The 15,821-nt window shown below is 55.4% G+C and overlaps 2 protein-coding genes across 2 annotated transcripts; both read right to left on the reverse strand.

The window, feature by feature from the left end:
* Nucleotides 1-510: 510 nt before the first annotated feature.
* On the reverse strand, nt 511-5,144 carry CD320 (CD320 molecule). Its single transcript, XM_045863148.3, has 5 exons — nt 4,683-5,144; nt 2,062-2,175; nt 1,485-1,718; nt 1,071-1,229; nt 511-969 (listed from the first exon to the last, which is right to left on the reverse strand). The coding sequence occupies exons 1-5, from the start codon at nt 4,807-4,809 to the stop codon at nt 827-829; spliced, it is 777 nt and encodes a 258-aa protein (XP_045719104.1). The 5' UTR covers nt 4,810-5,144; the 3' UTR covers nt 511-826.
* A 2,187-nt stretch (nt 5,145-7,331) lies between these two features.
* NDUFA7 (NADH:ubiquinone oxidoreductase subunit A7) lies at nt 7,332-14,777 on the reverse strand. The gene is made up of 4 exons (XM_045863150.2): nt 14,511-14,777; nt 14,039-14,088; nt 10,818-10,967; nt 7,332-7,535 (listed from the first exon to the last, which is right to left on the reverse strand). Exons 1-4 carry the CDS (start codon nt 14,742-14,744, stop codon nt 7,445-7,447), a joined length of 525 nt encoding a protein of 174 aa, XP_045719106.1. The 5' UTR covers nt 14,745-14,777; the 3' UTR covers nt 7,332-7,444.
* Between the last annotated feature and the right edge of the window lie 1,044 nt (nt 14,778-15,821).

Consider the following 15,821-nt stretch of genomic DNA (forward strand, 5'->3'; position numbering starts at 1 on the left):
AAACCCGATTACCCTGCCTCACCTGTTCCTTCTTACGGGAACCACGATAAAGGTTCTTGCCCACATTTTCCTCCCTCTGCCTCCTGACCCTGTGCTTCCTTCCCCTGCGTGGTGTAGTGTGCACCCCCCGCCCCACCGTCTTTTGGGAACTGTCTTTTCAATGGCAGCCCTCACCTGCACAATGATCAAGCCTACATTTTAAAACTGGGTGGAGCCCAGACCAACCCTGGGATGCCCAGCTTACATCTCAAAGAGGAAAAAGCCTTGATGGATGGCGGCCCCCCAGGACTCCGGGGGGCCCTGCCCAAGTTCTCTCCTCTGCACAGGAGCCGGCGGGTAAATGCAGACCACCCTGCTGCCCCAGGAAGCCAGAGGCAGAGTGGCCGAGGGAGCGCCCAGGGCTGGGTCCCCGAGTCCCACTCTCTCGGGACACGTCCACCATGGAGGAGGGGCTAGAATGGAGACCACTGGCTGCCCAGGCAGAGGGAGACAGAGGCCCAAAGGCAGGCAGACGATGTGAAGCGACTTTAATCAGCACCTTCAGATGGGGGCAGCAGGAGTGTCTACGTGTGGGGTCGCCCCTGGGAGCAGCCTGGGGCCAGCCCCTCAATTCCAGCTGTGACGTACTCCCCACCCAGGCTCCCTGAATCCAGAGGGAGGGTCCCGGCACCCCCAACCTCTCCGGGGCCAGCTCAGGAGCTCAGGTCCGGGTGCTGCCCGGCCAGAAGGACCCAGGTCTGAGGGCTGGTGCGCCAGCAGCTGCGGGGGTACATGTCCTCATAGCTGGCCCTGCTCAGGAACCAGCTGTGGTGGCAAGAGCTCATCCTCAGAGCAGTGAGGTCCTCCTGTCAGACAGCAGCAGGGACTCCTTCACAACCATCAGCAGCCCCAGCGGGCGCAGGCACCCCCGGGCACAGAGCCGGGACAGCACGAACAGGGAGATGGCAGCCACACCGGCACTGAGCACCACTGCGGGGGACAGACAGGCAGGAGTCAGCCACACAGAGAAGGGGCGTCTGCAGCCTGTCCCCTCCCCAGGCCCCAGGAGTGGGAGGGCCTGGTCATCTTACCCGCAGCCGCGATAACCCCACAAGCACTCCGGTTTCCAGACTGGATGGAATCCTGGTCCCCAACGGGGCTCGTTGTGGCATTCCTGAGAGAAGGGACACTGTGCGGGGTCACAGGGGTCCCCGTGGACGTGGCAGTCCCTTCCTGGAGGGTCTCAGTTCCTGCAATAAGTCCAGGCATTCAGCAGCTGGGGAGTGGGCACTGAGGATGGGGGTGGGGTCGGACACGAACAGGTGTTCCAAATGCCTGGGGGGCCTTGGGGCTCATCTTCCACTGCCCCCACGGGGATGCAGGCACAGGAGAATACAAGCGTCCACACCCTAAGCCTGGTCACCCACCGGAAGGTGTCAGGTGTCCTTATCTAACGCCCAGCACTCCCCACCCCTCCAGGCAGGCGGAGGTCCCATGACACACACCACAGCCAAGCTCGTCACTGGAGGCGGGACAGTCCGGATGGCCATCGCAGAGCCAGGTGTGTGGGATGCAGGCACCGCCTAGCAGGCAGCGGAGCTCCCCCGCCGGGCAGGGCTGGGAACTGCAGTTGTGAACATTCTCCACGATGCCATCTGGGCAGTCATCGACGTTGTCACAAGGGCAGGGGCTGCCAGTGGGTGGCTGGCACTCTCCGTCCTGGGCACAAGGCTTGATTCCTGGGGTTACAAGGTCAGTCAGGTGCCAAACACCCACCCAACAGTGCTGCAGTACGCCCCTCCACCCGGCCTTCCAGAAACAGGTAACCCTAGAAAACCCACACATCCTAAAGACTCCCTGTTGTTAGCTCCACCTGCCAAGAACTGGCCCCCCTGAAAGCCCCTCTTCCCAAGGCCCCCGCTAAGTCCGCTTCCCCGTAAACCCACCTCTTCTTGTAAGTCCTGCCCATCCTCAGGCCCCGCCCCATTACCCCCCCCGCCTGAAGGCCACACCCCTCACACAGCACCTCCCCTCCCGCGGCCCCGCCCCCTCAAGCCCCGCCCCCGGAGCGCGGCTACTCACTGCACTCCTCCTCATCGCTGCCGTCGGGGCAGTCCTTGTCCCTGTCGCAGCGCAGAGTGAGGGGCACGCAGAAGCCACTGGTGCGGCACTGGAAGCTGGTGGGCGGGCACGAGCCTGCAAGATGCACACAAGTGAGGTCTGTGAGGCCCGAGTCGCGCCCCCCACTACCAGGGGCACAGTGGTTACAGACTGAGACCACCAGGAGGCAGGCCAGGTCCCAGGGCGTTGGAATGACACTGGTAGCCACCATTTGCTGAGGACCTACTCCGTGGGAGGCTTGGAGGGCAGGTTCTACTGCCATCCCCATGCTGCAGAAGGCACTAAGGAGAGAGGCAAGGCCCCGGGCTGCAGGGCTGGTGGCAGAGCCCAGGTATGAACCCAGGTCTCACTGATCCGAGTCTTTACCAGGCTTCAGGCCAGATAGTCTCCCCAAGAGGCCCTCCAAAATCCACGGTTAAACAGACTGGGGTACGGGCCATCTCTGAACCTGCCCTGGACCGGGCCCATGGTCTGGGTCAGCAGGGCCTGTTATATCCCACCTGCTTAGCCAATGGGAAACAGAGGCCCTGGGCAGAGGACCTACTTAGTTGCCAAGGGTTGTCCACTCACCTCCTAAATTCCTTCCAGATCCAACCACTTTCCTCATCCTGAATGTGCCATCTCCTCACCAGGCCCCGTCCCCATCTCCATCTGGACACTGGGGACCTGAGTCACATCATTCAGTCTCCTGCCCTTGCCCTCCCCTCTGCTCAAAACCATGCCCTGGTCCCCTGACCCTTTCACACCAAATTCCTATTTTGTCTATGTGGCCGTAAGGCCTGGCCCAGCCCCGCCGCCGTGAACCCTTCCTGGACCTCACCTACTCCCTCCTTCTTCCTCTTCATCCAGCTCCCTCTGTCCTGGACTCCTCGCTCTTCTCCAAGAGTCCCGGCTCATTTCCACCTCAGGGACTCTGCCTGTGCTGATCCTTGGCCCAGTGCCTCCTCTCCTCCCCCCACTCTGCAACTGGTGATTCCTCCTCAGCCTTCAGATCTCAGCTTCTTTCTTGGAAAGGGTCTCATGCACCTCTCAGAGATGCCTGAAGCCCTGCCTTCCACTTACAACAATGGTCCTCAAACTGGTATCCACACAGACTGGACACTCAGTGAAGATAAGGGCCGGTACTGACCGCAAGCCCAGGGCGGTACAGATACAAGTCACACAAGGATCAAGGCTGTGTCCTGATTGAGATCTGAGCCTTCCTGGACCCCAGGTAGTGAGGCTCGGGCTACATGCTGATCTGGAGGAGCACAGAAGGGCCTAGAACGTGGGCCAGCAGGAGGGAGCCTGACAGACTGAGGAAAGGAATGGCCTTTAAGGCTCTCTTCCTGGGCTCAGTGAGGGGGGTGCAAATACCTGCTTGGCCCCAACCTAGTGGCACTCCAGTCGATCCTGGTACTCTTGCCACTTCCACCTTTACTCCGAGGGCCTGAGCTCCCCAACCCCCTTCTCTCCATCGCCAGTCCCTCCACAGGCCTCCAAGCCCAATGATACCTGTGGCCCACACAGTCCCTGAGCTTTTGAAGCCAGGAAGAGCTGTGGCCAGACCCGGAGCTGGCTTCCTTCCCTACCCACTTGGGGGGGGGGGGGGGGGCGTCTGGCGGTCTCTGGGTGCGGCTTCCTCTCCAAGCCTAGCTATTCTCAGCCCTGCCAACCTCCAGACCTCCCTCCCTGGAGTGTGTTCTTCCTGGAAAGTGGGAGGCAGAGCACAGGAGACCAGGCCTCCTAGGGCTGTGGGGTCAGACAGGCATGAAAAGTGACCAGTGACTTTCCCTCCCAGCCTCAGTTCCCTCCCCTGTATAAGGAGCACGCTAGGAGTCCCTATCTCAGTGTCCTGAGGAGAGGAGACCACTTGTTGAGTTTGGTACTTGGTTAAAGTGAGTCCTGCCTCTTTAAAGGAACCAGGAACATTTAGCCTGTAAAGGCAGGGGCTTTGGGGTGAGGCAGGAGACCACATCAGACAAGAACTCACAGCTGAAAGGGAGGTCACCTGTGCCTACAGGGAGGTCACTCTATCCCACCCAGCTGCCTCTGGGAACATCAGAGAGGGCCATCAAGATCACTTAGGCCCAGGAGCAGGTGTCCAAGGGCCTGGGGTCACAGAGAGGGAGAGAAACCTTTTGTTCTCTAAGGCCAGAGGAGGAAGGCGCAGGGATGGGGAGGGCGGGGGCTGGTCGCCCAGGAAACTCAGCCATATGACCTCAGGGTCGGACAAGGGTGTAGGGGCGCAGCTGCTGCAAGAGGCGCCAGGTGACCGGCCATGCACAGAGGTCGGACAACCAGAGCTACAACGAGCCTTCCTGCCCACGCTGGGCTGAAGGGCGGCTTGGAGGTGACAAAGAGGTCCTCCAAAGCAGAGCAGGAGTGGGGTGTGAGCAGGCAGAGCCACCCAGGCGACCGTCCCCCACCGGAGATGGCTCGCTCACAGGCCGGGCTCCCTGCAGGCCAGAGTCTCCAGCCACGTGCCGGGGGAGTGTCCGGGACGAACAAGTGGCACAGCCAATGGCGAGGCGCAGCCGGCGCGCGGGGCGGGACCGGGCCGCCCGAGGGGCGCGCGCGCGGGGTGCGCGGAGCTCACTCACCTGGGGCCTGGGCCAAGAACTGGATCGGGACGGGGGTCGGGGCGGCCTCCAGGCCCAGCCCAAAGCCGAGCAGCAGCCGCAGGGCCAGGCCCAGGGCCGCTATCCGCCGCACTCCGCCCTGCGCCATGCAGCCACTTGCCGCACCGCCCCCGCCCTGGCACTGACCACGCGCCCACGGGGCCTCGCTTTTATCCTCGCGCACGCGCGCCGCGGCCGGGGGCGGGGCCCACGCCCAGAGGATCCGCGGCGCCCGCGGCTAAGAGTACCGTAAACATCCGAATACGAGGGGACCCACAATATGAGGCTCTAGCCCACTTTTCCCAGTGACAAGGTATATCGAAAGATGTTGGGCCCATTTGAAGTTAGAAACTGTGGGGATGTAAACGAACTCGTCGCTGTCTACTTACAGTATCGACTGTGTTGCATGCATCCTGCAGCAAATGTTACTATCATATTTAATATGGCAGCCATTCCCCTCAGGCAGGCTGCAGCCCCTCCCTCCTCCCCGCTTCCCTCGTGCACCCAGCTTTTTCTACCTAGCTTACTTTGACGTAGTGTCTTGATGACTCACTAGAAGGTCACCGCAGGACAGGAATGCTGTGTTGTTCCTGCATCCCCGGTGCCTAGCAGAGCGTCTGCCACAATAGTAGGCTCTTAAATATTTAGTGAATAAATGAACGAAACACTTCCAGAAGGCCCTGGCTTTCATCAAGGGTCCTGTCCCTCGCACCCGGATGGGCTCACCCACGCCCACTGCCTCCTGCAGTCTTCCTCACAGGTAGGTGGGTATTATTCTTCCGGAACAAGATGTGCAAAGGCAGCCCGTGGGCTTTCTCTTCTCATGCTCAACCAATAAGCACATAAAATGCAAACCTTCTAGCCAATCAGAGGCTGTATTTTCTTGAAAATAAATATTTTATAGATAGCTCTGCCTTCAGAAGCAGCAACGGGTCAGACGGCCAGCAGAACCCCAGACAAGTGGCGGTCCCTCAGTGTTAGGTATGCAAGCATTTACCACCACCACCACCACCCCCGCCGCACCCCCCCGTTTCCTGGGAAGCAACACTAAAGCATCCAGATTTTTCCCACAAGGGGCTCTGTTTGCAGGTTGTTGGCAAGCTTCACTATTTGAAAATGTTGAAAGTTACAGCTGCTTTTGGACAGTGTATATTATATGTGTGTGTGTTGGGGTTTTTTGTTGTGTCAAAACCTCCCAGATTCCCCGGGGAAATGGGTAAGAGGCTAAGGTGTGCAGAGGCAGGTGGAAAGGTGACAAACAGGACTGTGCACTGCAGGGGTGGGGAGCGTCCCATCTTTGAGGCTCAGAGGTCGCGGGGGTGCAGGGATAAAAGCTGAAGCAGCCATGGATGTGTAGTAGTTAGGCAGACTCATCAGCTGCCAGGTTCAATTTCAGTGAGCCTGAGCTAGTTCTTGTCCTTCCATTCCTGTTTTTCTGCCGAGGGGGAGTGGCACCAGCCATGACCTCACGGGATTGCTCCACGAAGGAGCTGAGATCCTGAAAGCGTTCAAAAACAGTACCTAGCACGCAGAGCTCAGGTATCAGACCTCCTTCCCACCCCCACTCACTTGTGAAATTTCAAGTCTGTGCATAAGAACTATTCAGAAACCTTCAATGGCATATCTTACCTGCAGTCTGTGGAAGCCCTCAGGGCTGCCTTCCTTGTGCCCTCAGACTTCCTCTCCCTCCCAATCTCCTTTCTGAATCTGACTCAACCTTTGCTCCTATTAGAGTCCCAACTCCTCCAGAAAGCCTGCCCTGGGGGCTGCAGCCCAGGGTTTTCTCCCAGATGAGCTTTTAGCATTTATCTGGCCCACTGTGGGGCTCCAGGATACATCCTGGCTGGGACTAGGACCCTTTCCTGCCTTGCTCTGCGCTTCCAGAAAGCAGGGCAGTCTCAACACTCTGATCATCACACATCTCTTCTGCCTACTGAAGGACTGTGGGGTTCTTCCATAGGGCAGCCATGACACACGTCCACTTGAGGTCCCTACATGGCTCCCCATTCCCTGCGGCCAGACTTGGGTTGCTTCTTTTCTGGCTTTCACTCAACTGTTCATTCCTCCACAAGGTCCAGCCCCTTCCTTTCCTAGGCTCACCCCGCCTCACTCCCCAGGCCCACATAGGAAGGTTTCTGGCTCAGGGAGGCCTTCCCTCACCTGTCCTAGGTGAGCCTTCCCTGGGAGTTGCCCTGCTGTCCTTGGTCACCCCCACCAAGCTGTAGGGTGCTCAGAGTCAGATGGGGGTGGCGGTGGAGGGGTGCTGGCCAGTGTCCTCATGAGCAACGGCAACAGGAGCTCTTGAGAAACCTAAGGGAGCAGCTTGTGTTCAGCCCTGCAGTCCTTCACCATCAGTGCCCACCCAAACACCCACAGGCCCTGGAACCCAGTGTACTGCTCTCTAGGTTAGCCAGGCCCCCAGGGAAGGGATGGTGACAATGCCGGAGCCCCTGGACCCCATGGCATCAGACTCAGTGCCCAGGGACAGCGTGCCACCCTGAAGCTCACGAACCCCTGCTCCCTCCCCTGCCCCTGGAGTGCTGGCAGAGTGAAGAGACTTCACCAGGAAATCCAGGTAAGCCGTATGGGGCTTCAAACGTTAGGATGGAAGTGATACTGGAGAGCCAGGTGTATTTGTCACAGGTTAGGTCGCGTTCTCCCAGGAAGGACTACCAGGAGGGGAAGCAGGCAGGTGGCCCTGAGGGCCCAGCCAGGTGCCCCTGGTGAGGTGGGGGTGCGCAGAGTCACAGGTAAGGCTGGTCTTTGGACAGTTCCCACCTCTTCATGGGAGGAGCTGGGGTCACAGCCTTCTTCCCTGTGGCAGCTGCAGCTGAGCTGGAAGGGAAAAGAGACTTTGCTTAGGGCCGGGTCTCCAGAGAGCAGCGAGGAGGGACCTGAGGGAGCCCACACCTGTGCCCAGCAAGACCACGCCTGCCGAGACTCTGGGTCTGCAGGCCCGAGTGAGGGTATTTCAGAGCGCCCAAACTCCTTCACCAGGGTCCCCCAAAGGGTCAGCCAACCCTTGCTGGGAGCTGGCCAGCCCCCTTCCTGCCCCAGCCCCCATGTGAACCCCCAGTCAACCTGCCCTGGCTCCTGAGCTCAAAGCCAGCAATAAATAGTTGGGCTCCTCCTCTAGCACCCCTTCCCACTTGTGGCCCCAGGGTGGACGAGCACCCCATTCCTGCTGCCCCCAAACAGGACACTGGCAAAAGGGCCAAGCAATCAGGCGACATGTGCCCACTGCTGTCTCCTCTCTTGGGTGCTGAGCACTTGCCACGTGGCAGGCCTGGCGTGTGCCCCAGCACAGCGCTAAGACCAGGCCATAGTCTAATGAGGCTGAGAGTCAAGTGCAATTGAAAAATACACCTTTTGGGGCGCCTGGGTGGTTCAATTGGTTAGGCGTAGGACTCTTGGTTTCGGTTCAGGTCATGATCTCAGGGTCCTGAGACTGAGCCCTGCATCAGGCTCCCCAGTGAACGGAAGTCTGCTTCCCCTCTCTCTCTCCCTCCGCCCCTCCCCCTGCTTGTGTGTATATGCACATGCAAGCACTCTCTCTCTAAAATAAAAAAATAAATCTTAAAAAAAAAAGAAGAAGAAGAATATACCGTTTGGCCCAGAGTGAGCCCCAAGGAAAGACACTGTGACGACAAATCCAAGGCAGGTGCCTCCTGAGACACCCAAGCCCCTGGTGCCTAGGGCTGGAGAGGCTTGCACACACGGTTAAGTCCAAAGGGAGAGGAGGCGGGCGGGCAGGCTCTCATTGTGGAGGACGCTCCCAGGAGCAGGGGTTCCAGGGCCTCCCACCCTCCCAGGAGTCTGAAGGAGGTGGAAGAGGCAGAAGCAGCCTCCCTAGGAAATGCAGGGCAAGTGAGGGAGTCTGAGGAGAACTGGGTAGTGTGCCAGTCTGGTGCTGGACTCTGGCGAATCAGAAGGTAACAAGGACCATTCACCAAGTTCTAACTATACAGCAGGCCCTACCTGGCCTCATCACCTTACAGAGCTTGTCACACTGCAAGCCCACCACCCCTGATTTACAGATGAAGAAACGGAGGCTCAACAAAGCCAAAACACTGGCTGCAGACCACACCATGAACTGGCTGTAGAGCCCAGACACCACTGGGGTCTGAGCAAACTGATTTGAAATCCTGCTTCTGCTCCCCACTAGCTGTGTGACCCAGTTAGGTCACGTGGCCTCTCTCTGCTCAATTTCCTCTTCTCCAGCAGGGGCCATCACTGCCTAACTTGTGGAGAGGTAAGTAGGCAGGCATGGCATTGACTCCATTCTAAAACCTTACAGATGTTAATTATAAAGATTAACCTTCATAACAACTCTGCTATAGACCGAATGTTTTGTCTCTCCCAAACTCCTATGTTGAAACTGCAACCCCCAACATGATGGTATTTGGAGGTAGAGCACTTGGGAGGTGATTAGGTCCTGGAGGAGGAGCCCTCATGAATGGGATTAGTGCCCTTATAAGAGATCCTAGACACCCCTTAACCCTTCCACCATGTGAGGACATAGCAAGAAAATGCCATCTGTGAACCAAGAAGAGTGCCCTCACCAGACATGGAATCTGCCAGCACCTTGATCCTGGACTTCCCAGCCTCCAGAACTGTGGGAAATATGTTTCTGTTGTTTATAAACCACCACAGTCTATGATACTGTCATAGCAGCCAAGTGGACTGAGATAAACTCCCTAAAGTAGATATTGTTATCGTCCCCATTTATTTAAGAGAAGGCACCTGAGGCCAGGGACCAAACCGATTTTAAGGGGCCTGAGATTTATACAATTCTTTCTTTGGGGCGCCTGGCTGGTTCAGTTGGTGGAGAATCCGACTCTTGATTTCAGGGTCGTGAGTTCAAGCCCCATGTTGGGGAGTGCCTGGGTGGCTCAGTCGGTTAAGTGTCTGCCTTCAGCTCAGGTCATGATCCCAGGGTCTTGTGATCAAGTCCTGCATCGGGCTCCCTGCTCTGCAGGGAGCCCGCTTCTCCCTATGCCTCTCTCTCTCTCTCTCATGAAGAAATAAATAAAAAATAAAAATCTTAAAAAAAAAAAAAAGCCCATGTTGGGTGTGGAGCCTACTTAAAAAAAAATACAATTCTTTCTTTAAGAAGAGTACAAAGAAGATGTGCGGTGTGTGTGTATATATACACATACATAATACACGTATACACACAGAATGGAATACTTTTCAGCCATAAAAAAGAAAGAAATCCTCCATTTGCAACAACATGTATGGACCCTGAGAGTACTACGCCAAGTGAAATAAATCAGAGACAAATACTGTAGGATCTCACTTATGTGTGGAATCTAAAAACAAAACAAAAAACCAAACTCAAAGATACAGAGAACAGACTGATGGTCACCAGAGGCAGGAGACAGGTACGGGGTGGGTGAAATGAGTGAAGGGGGCCAAAAGGTACAAACTTCCCATTATAAAATAAATAAGTCCCAGGGATGTACTATACAGCATGGTGACTGTAGTTAACAATACTCTTGCATATTTGAAAGTTGCTAAGAGTAGATCTTAAAGGTTCTCATCACAAGAAAAAAATGTGTAGGGCGCCTGGGTGGCTCAGTTGGTTGGGCGACTGCCTTCGGCTCAGGTCATGATCCTGGAGTCCCAGGATCGGGTCCCGCATCGGGCTCCCTGCTCGGCAGGGAGTCTGCTTCTCCCTCTGACCCTCCCCCATCTCATTCTCTCTCTCTCTCAAATAAATAAATTAAAAAAAAAAAAAAAGAAAAAAACATAAATAAGACTTACTGTGGTGATCATTTCACAATGTACACAAATATCAAATCTTTACATTGTACACCTGAAACTCACATAATGTTATATGTCAATTACGCCTCAATTAAAAAAAAAAACCACTACAAAAACAACACCTGGTCTTCTCCCAGAGCCCTTGATGGGAGCCTGGAGCTTCATTTGCTTTGTAGGAAACACTCCCCTGGCTGAGGCCCAACCCCTACCCTGGGCTGGGTGGGGATTCAAAGAGCTCTCCCCTGAAAAGCCCCGGAAGCACAGTTCCTGACACAGCTGATGGCTCAGTAAGTGGGACCTTGAAAAGCACAAGCAAGAGAAAGGGCTCGTTTCAGGCTGTGATGTCCTCACCTCTCTGCAGGCTTGCCTGACGCCAATACCTTCTGTGAGGACATGACGATTGAGGGCGGCATGGCTTCCCGGCGGCCATCACGAGTGTAATAGTGGTTGCTGGAGAGCTTGTGGCTGGGGCCCACAGGGAGCTTGGGAGGAGGCTGAGTTCTGAGGGAAAAGAACACCACCATTGAAGCTAACAGAAAGTCACTTTTTTAAAAAAGATTTTATTTATTTATCTGAGAGAGCGTGAGCATGCTCGCACACACCCAAAGGGAGGGGAGGGGAGGGGAGAGGGGAAAGCAGGGCGGAAGGAGGAGGAAAGATTCTCAAGCAGACTCCACCCTGTGCACAGAGCCTGACAGGGGGCTTGATCTCCAACCCCAAGATCATGACCTGAGCAGAAATCCAGTCAGACGCTTAACTGAATGAGCCCCCCAGGCACCCCTAATAGAAAGTCATTCTTTCTGGCTAGGCTGGCCTCGGCCGCCTCAGTCACTGGGCTGCAGGCCAGGGGAATCCCTTGGTGAAGGTGCTGGAAGGCAAGGCCTAGATATGCGCCAAATGTATGGAGGACCTTTTCTGAGGCTTCTCAGGGAAGGGGGCAGCCCAGATTGGACACCCAGGCCTGTTCCCACCCCACCATGGCCCAAAGCTTGCATCTGGCCTCACTTCCACCTGCAGGAGCTCAGGAAATGAAGAGGCCAGGGTCTGAGGCTCTGCCCACCTCATATCCAGTAGTCACTGTATAAATGCTTGGGCAACAGCCCCAGACTTAGCTTATTCTGAGGGTCTTTGTTTTCAAAGGCCAGGCTCCAGAATTCCTGGGTTTCTGGTTATCTCAGGAACTCTCTGAAAAACCTTACTGGGATCAAGGCTTATTACTCAAAGAGCACCTTGTCCTCTGAGGTCCCTGCATTTCCTGCCTGGTCGCCAACACTATAGCCAGAGCTGGGGTAGGGGGTGGGGGTAGACGAGTGAATAGAGCTCTGTCCTGGGTTGGGCTAAAACCTAGGGTGAATTTACAAAGAAGCCAGAAGCCTAAAATGGAAACACTAACCTCAAAAGAAGAGAAGCCTCCCTGGAAAACACAGCAGAGAGGAAAGGCCGAAAAAATAGAGGAGAAATCTTAAAATCATCAGGTTTTCATTCAACCATGTTTTAAAATAATTTGTCTGGTAACTGTTTTGCCAGGACTCAAGTTTTTCTTAAAACAAGTGATAGCCATTGTATTAAAAAAATGAGAAATATACATAAAAATATAAAAATTTAATATTAAAACCAATATCCTTTGGGCACCTGGGTGGCTCAGTCGGTTAAGTGTCCCACTCTTGGTTTTGGCTCAGGTCATGATCTCAGGGTCCCTCCGTCAGGCTCTGCACTCAGTGTGCGTCTGCTTGAGATGCTCTTTCTGCTCCCTCTGCCCTGCCCCCAGCTCACGTGTGTGCGCACACTCTTGCTCTCTCTCTCTAAATAGGTAAATAAATAAAATCTTTAAAATAAATAAATAGGGGCCCCTGGGTGGCTCAGTCATTAAGCGTCTGCCTTTGGCTCAGGTCATGATCCCAGGGTTCTGGGATAGAGTTCCACATTGGGCTCCCTGCTCTGCGGGAGGCCTGCTTCTCCCTCTCCCACTCCCCCTGCTTGTGTTCCTGCTCTCACTATCTCTCTCTTTCTGTCAAATAAATAAATAAAATCTTTTTAAAAATAAATAAATAAATAAAAGCAATATCCTGGGGCACCTGGCTGGCTCTGTGGAGCGTGCGACTCTTGATCTCCAGGTTGTGAGTTCAAGCCCCACGTTTGGTGTAGAGATTACTTAAAAATAAAATCTTAAAAAAAAAAAAAAAAAGGCAATATCCCATGGGCAATTAGAATTTGCTTAACTTCTGGAGTGCAGATGACCCCCCCCGTGGGTGTGGCCATAGCTTTCTGCCACCTAGCAGAAGGGTTAAGAATCAGGTGCCCAGGGCGCCTGGGTGGCTCAGTCGTTAAGCGTCTGCCTTCAGCTCAGGTCATGATCCCAGGGTCCTGGGATCGAGTCCCACGTTGGGCTCCCTGCTCGGCGGGAAGCCTGCTTCTCCCTCTCCCACTCCCCCTGCTTGTGTTCCTGCTCTCGCTCTCTCTGTCAAATAAATAAAATCTTTAAAAAAAAAAAAGAAAAAGAAAAAAAGAATCAGGTGCCCAACAGACACACATGAATCACTAGGGGGCGCCACTACCCTAAAGAGGTTGGAAATTTAATAAACGGGTTTCCTCAACTGGCCCACCAATGACCCTGGATAGAAAGCAACTTCAAACTTCTGATATTTGGAATTAGTTACAAGAGGTAGGCATTCACATAAATGTGGTTATTCAAATGCTAGTTGTCTTCCTTTCATGCTAATCCTCAATGGCTGCCTTACTTTGCCTACTCCTCTGACTTCCAATATACGGCTATCCCTCCTTTGCGCCATGTGTTGTTCCAGCCACACTGGCCTCCTTCCTACTTCTGGCTCTGTCGGGCCTCAACAGCCTTGGCGTGTACTGTTCCCTCTGTCCCAAATATTCTTTCAATAATTACCCTTTGGCTCCTTATTATTCAGGTGATTCAAACGTCAATCCCAGAAAAAAAGACCTTTCCTGACCACCTGACCTGAGGTAGCCACCCTCCAGCTTACTCTACTTCATTTTGTCTTCACAGAATTCCAGAATACTTCTTACCTGTTGCGTTTATTTCCCTACTATGTTTCACTCTTCCTAGAACTTGAGCTCCATGAAAGAATGAGGATAGTAACTTTTCTTGTTGGTGCTGGTATCCCTGAGGACATGGCAGGGGCTTGGAAATATTAAGTAATCTTTGGACATAAATGAGTTTGGAATCAAGACACTTCTGGGTTCAAATCCCAGCTGTCACTTTCTAGCTTCTGAGTGACTTTAAGCAAATGATTGTCTCGCTGAACCTCACATTTTTTTCATTTGTAGCTTGGAGAAGACAACATCAACTGGCAGGACCACACTGAGGACTGAACAGCTACACGATCCCCGCGCTGAATTCATGTCTAACCTCACTGTTCCACGCGCAGCCGGCTCTGAGTACAGGAAAGTTAAAAGCAAACCTCTGCTTCCACATCCTGCCAGGGACCGGAGGCAAGATTCCGGCCTAGCGCAAAGGGGGTGTGACGGAATATGAATTTTGTTCTCGATGTAACAGTAACAGGACAAGGACGGAATGTGGGCAGCGAGCGGGGCTGGCTCACCGCTTGGAGATCTCCTGGTAGCGCAGCTGCAACTTCGTCTGCAAATCGTGCTGTGGGAGGAGAGGAAGGAGGTCAACCCGCAGGGCACTCGAGGAGAGGAGAGGGCGAGGGAACAGGGGCATCCCAAGGGTGGAGAAGGGAAGGTCGGCGATGGTACAGGGATGGTACAGGGATATGGGCCCTGGAGGTGAAAAGGAAATCTAGGGCCGGGGCCACAAGATACAGGGCTAAGAAGGTCCCGGAGTAGGCCAGAATGGGTCCAGGGCTGGGGTGGAGGTGGGTGTGTTGGCTGAAGGAGTCACGGGTTAGGGGTCCCGGGCTGAGACACGGATTCCGGCCTAGGGGGGTCTCGGCACTAAAAGCCTCAGGCCCAAGGGTGCAGGAGGAAGGGGACTAGCGGGAGCGGGTCCAAGGCGCACGGAGCCCACAGCCCTCCCTCCCCGCCTCGTATGGCCCTTTCAGCCCCGCGCACCCCGGATGCCCAGTTCCGCAGCCGCTGGATGAAGCGGGTAGCGGACGCCATCTTCCGTTTGCACTGAAGGACGGTGGCGACTCTACCGCGAGGGCTGCTGGGAAGAACGTTGATGGTCTCGCGAGAGCGGGCGGGGCTAGAATGTAGTATAAAAGGTCTTCTCGGAGCACGTGACCCCTCTCCGCCAGACCGCCGCCGCGCCGCCATCATGGACACGAGCCGTGTGCAGCCCATCAAGTTGGCCAGGGTGAGGTGGGGGTCCTGATTTGGGGGCTGGGATGAAGAGAGATGGGGTGTGGGGGGTCGGGCTCCCCAGGTCTGATCCCAGCGTCTCTCCGCCAGGTCACCAAGGTTCTGGGCAGGACCGGCTCGCAAGGACAGTGCACGCAGGTGAGCGCGCTGGGGGGGACGCCCCGGGATCGGAGCCCTGTTGACTGCCTGTCCAGCTGTACCCTGAGAACCGGAGCCCCTATATCCCAGGGCTCCCGGAGTGCCCCGAGACCTCACTAGGGCCCCGCCCACCGGGTCTGAGCTCCATCGACCTCACTCCCCAGGCTCTGACGTTGCTTTTTCTCGTGGCTTAGCCCGTCCTCCGACCTCTTTGTGGCTCCATGCCCTGCCGAGTGTGCTCCCCTCCCGAACAGGACCAGAGCTGCAGCTCTGCCTCCTGGTGACTGTTTTGGCCGCTCGAGAATTTTGTTCTCCACGACTTGGCTCTCTTGGGCTTCTTTCCTGGCTCGGCTCTGCCTCCCAGACGGAGTCCCCTTTCTAAGTATTTCTGGGCCGGTCCCAACACGTCCTCTGAATCGAAACCTGCTGCCCAGCCCGCGGTGCTTATCCGCGGCTGACCCTAACTCGTCTGCGTCCTCCCGATGGGTCCCGTAGGTGCGCGTGGAGTTCATGGACGACACGAGCCGCTCCATCATCCGCAACGTGAAAGGCCCCGTGCGCGAGGGGGACGTGCTCACCCTGTTGGAGTCAGAGCGAGAAGCTCGGAGGTTGCGCTGAACTTGTGGCTGGTGAGTGCGGGACAGGGGTGGGAAACAGCAGGCCCATTAGACCCTTGGTGGAGGTAGGGAGTCTTCGCCAAATCCATGGGTGAGAGGTTCTTGGGGTGGGAAGTGTAGAAAGAGTCTACTGAGATTTGCGAGATGGGGGTGGGAGTTTGCCAGTTGCTGGGTGTCCCTTCAGAATCTCATGTTTGGGTTTGTTTACAGGGTCCTGGATGTCTGGGTCGACCACTTGGCTCACAGGGATGATCTGCGATTGTTAATAAAGCGTTTATGTTGTATGTAAACTCAGGATCTTGTC

Source organism: Mirounga angustirostris, unplaced genomic scaffold (assembly GCF_029215605.1).
Source record: "Mirounga angustirostris isolate CCGP_5_RB_7025 unplaced genomic scaffold, mMirAng1.0.hap1 SCAF_1, whole genome shotgun sequence".
Classification (NCBI taxonomy): domain Eukaryota; kingdom Metazoa; phylum Chordata; class Mammalia; order Carnivora; family Phocidae; genus Mirounga; species Mirounga angustirostris.

Excerpts from the sequence above, each read along its gene's own strand:
- CD320 (XM_045863148.3), bottom strand. The coding sequence starts at position 4,809 with ATGGCGCAGGGCGGAGTGCGGCGGATAGCGGCCCTGGGCCTGGCCCTG. Across the intron at positions 1,719-2,061 it reads CAGCGATGAGGAGGAGTGCA|GAATCAAGCCTTGTGCCCAG; the intron begins GTGAGTAGCCGC and ends TTGTAACCCCAG. Across the intron at positions 970-1,070 it reads TGGGGTTATCGCGGCTGCGG|TGGTGCTCAGTGCCGGTGTG; the intron begins GTAAGATGACCA and ends TGTCCCCCGCAG.
- NDUFA7 (XM_045863150.2), bottom strand. The coding sequence starts at position 14,744 with ATGGGCTGCACACGGCTCGTGTCCATGATGGCGGCGCGGCGGCGGTCT. Across the intron at positions 14,089-14,510 it reads TGCGGAACTGGGCATCCGGG|CACGATTTGCAGACGAAGTT; the intron begins GTGCGCGGGGCT and ends CTCCTCCCACAG. Across the intron at positions 10,968-14,038 it reads TACCAGGAGATCTCCAAGCG|AACTCAGCCTCCTCCCAAGC; the intron begins GTGAGCCAGCCC and ends CTTTTCCCTCAG.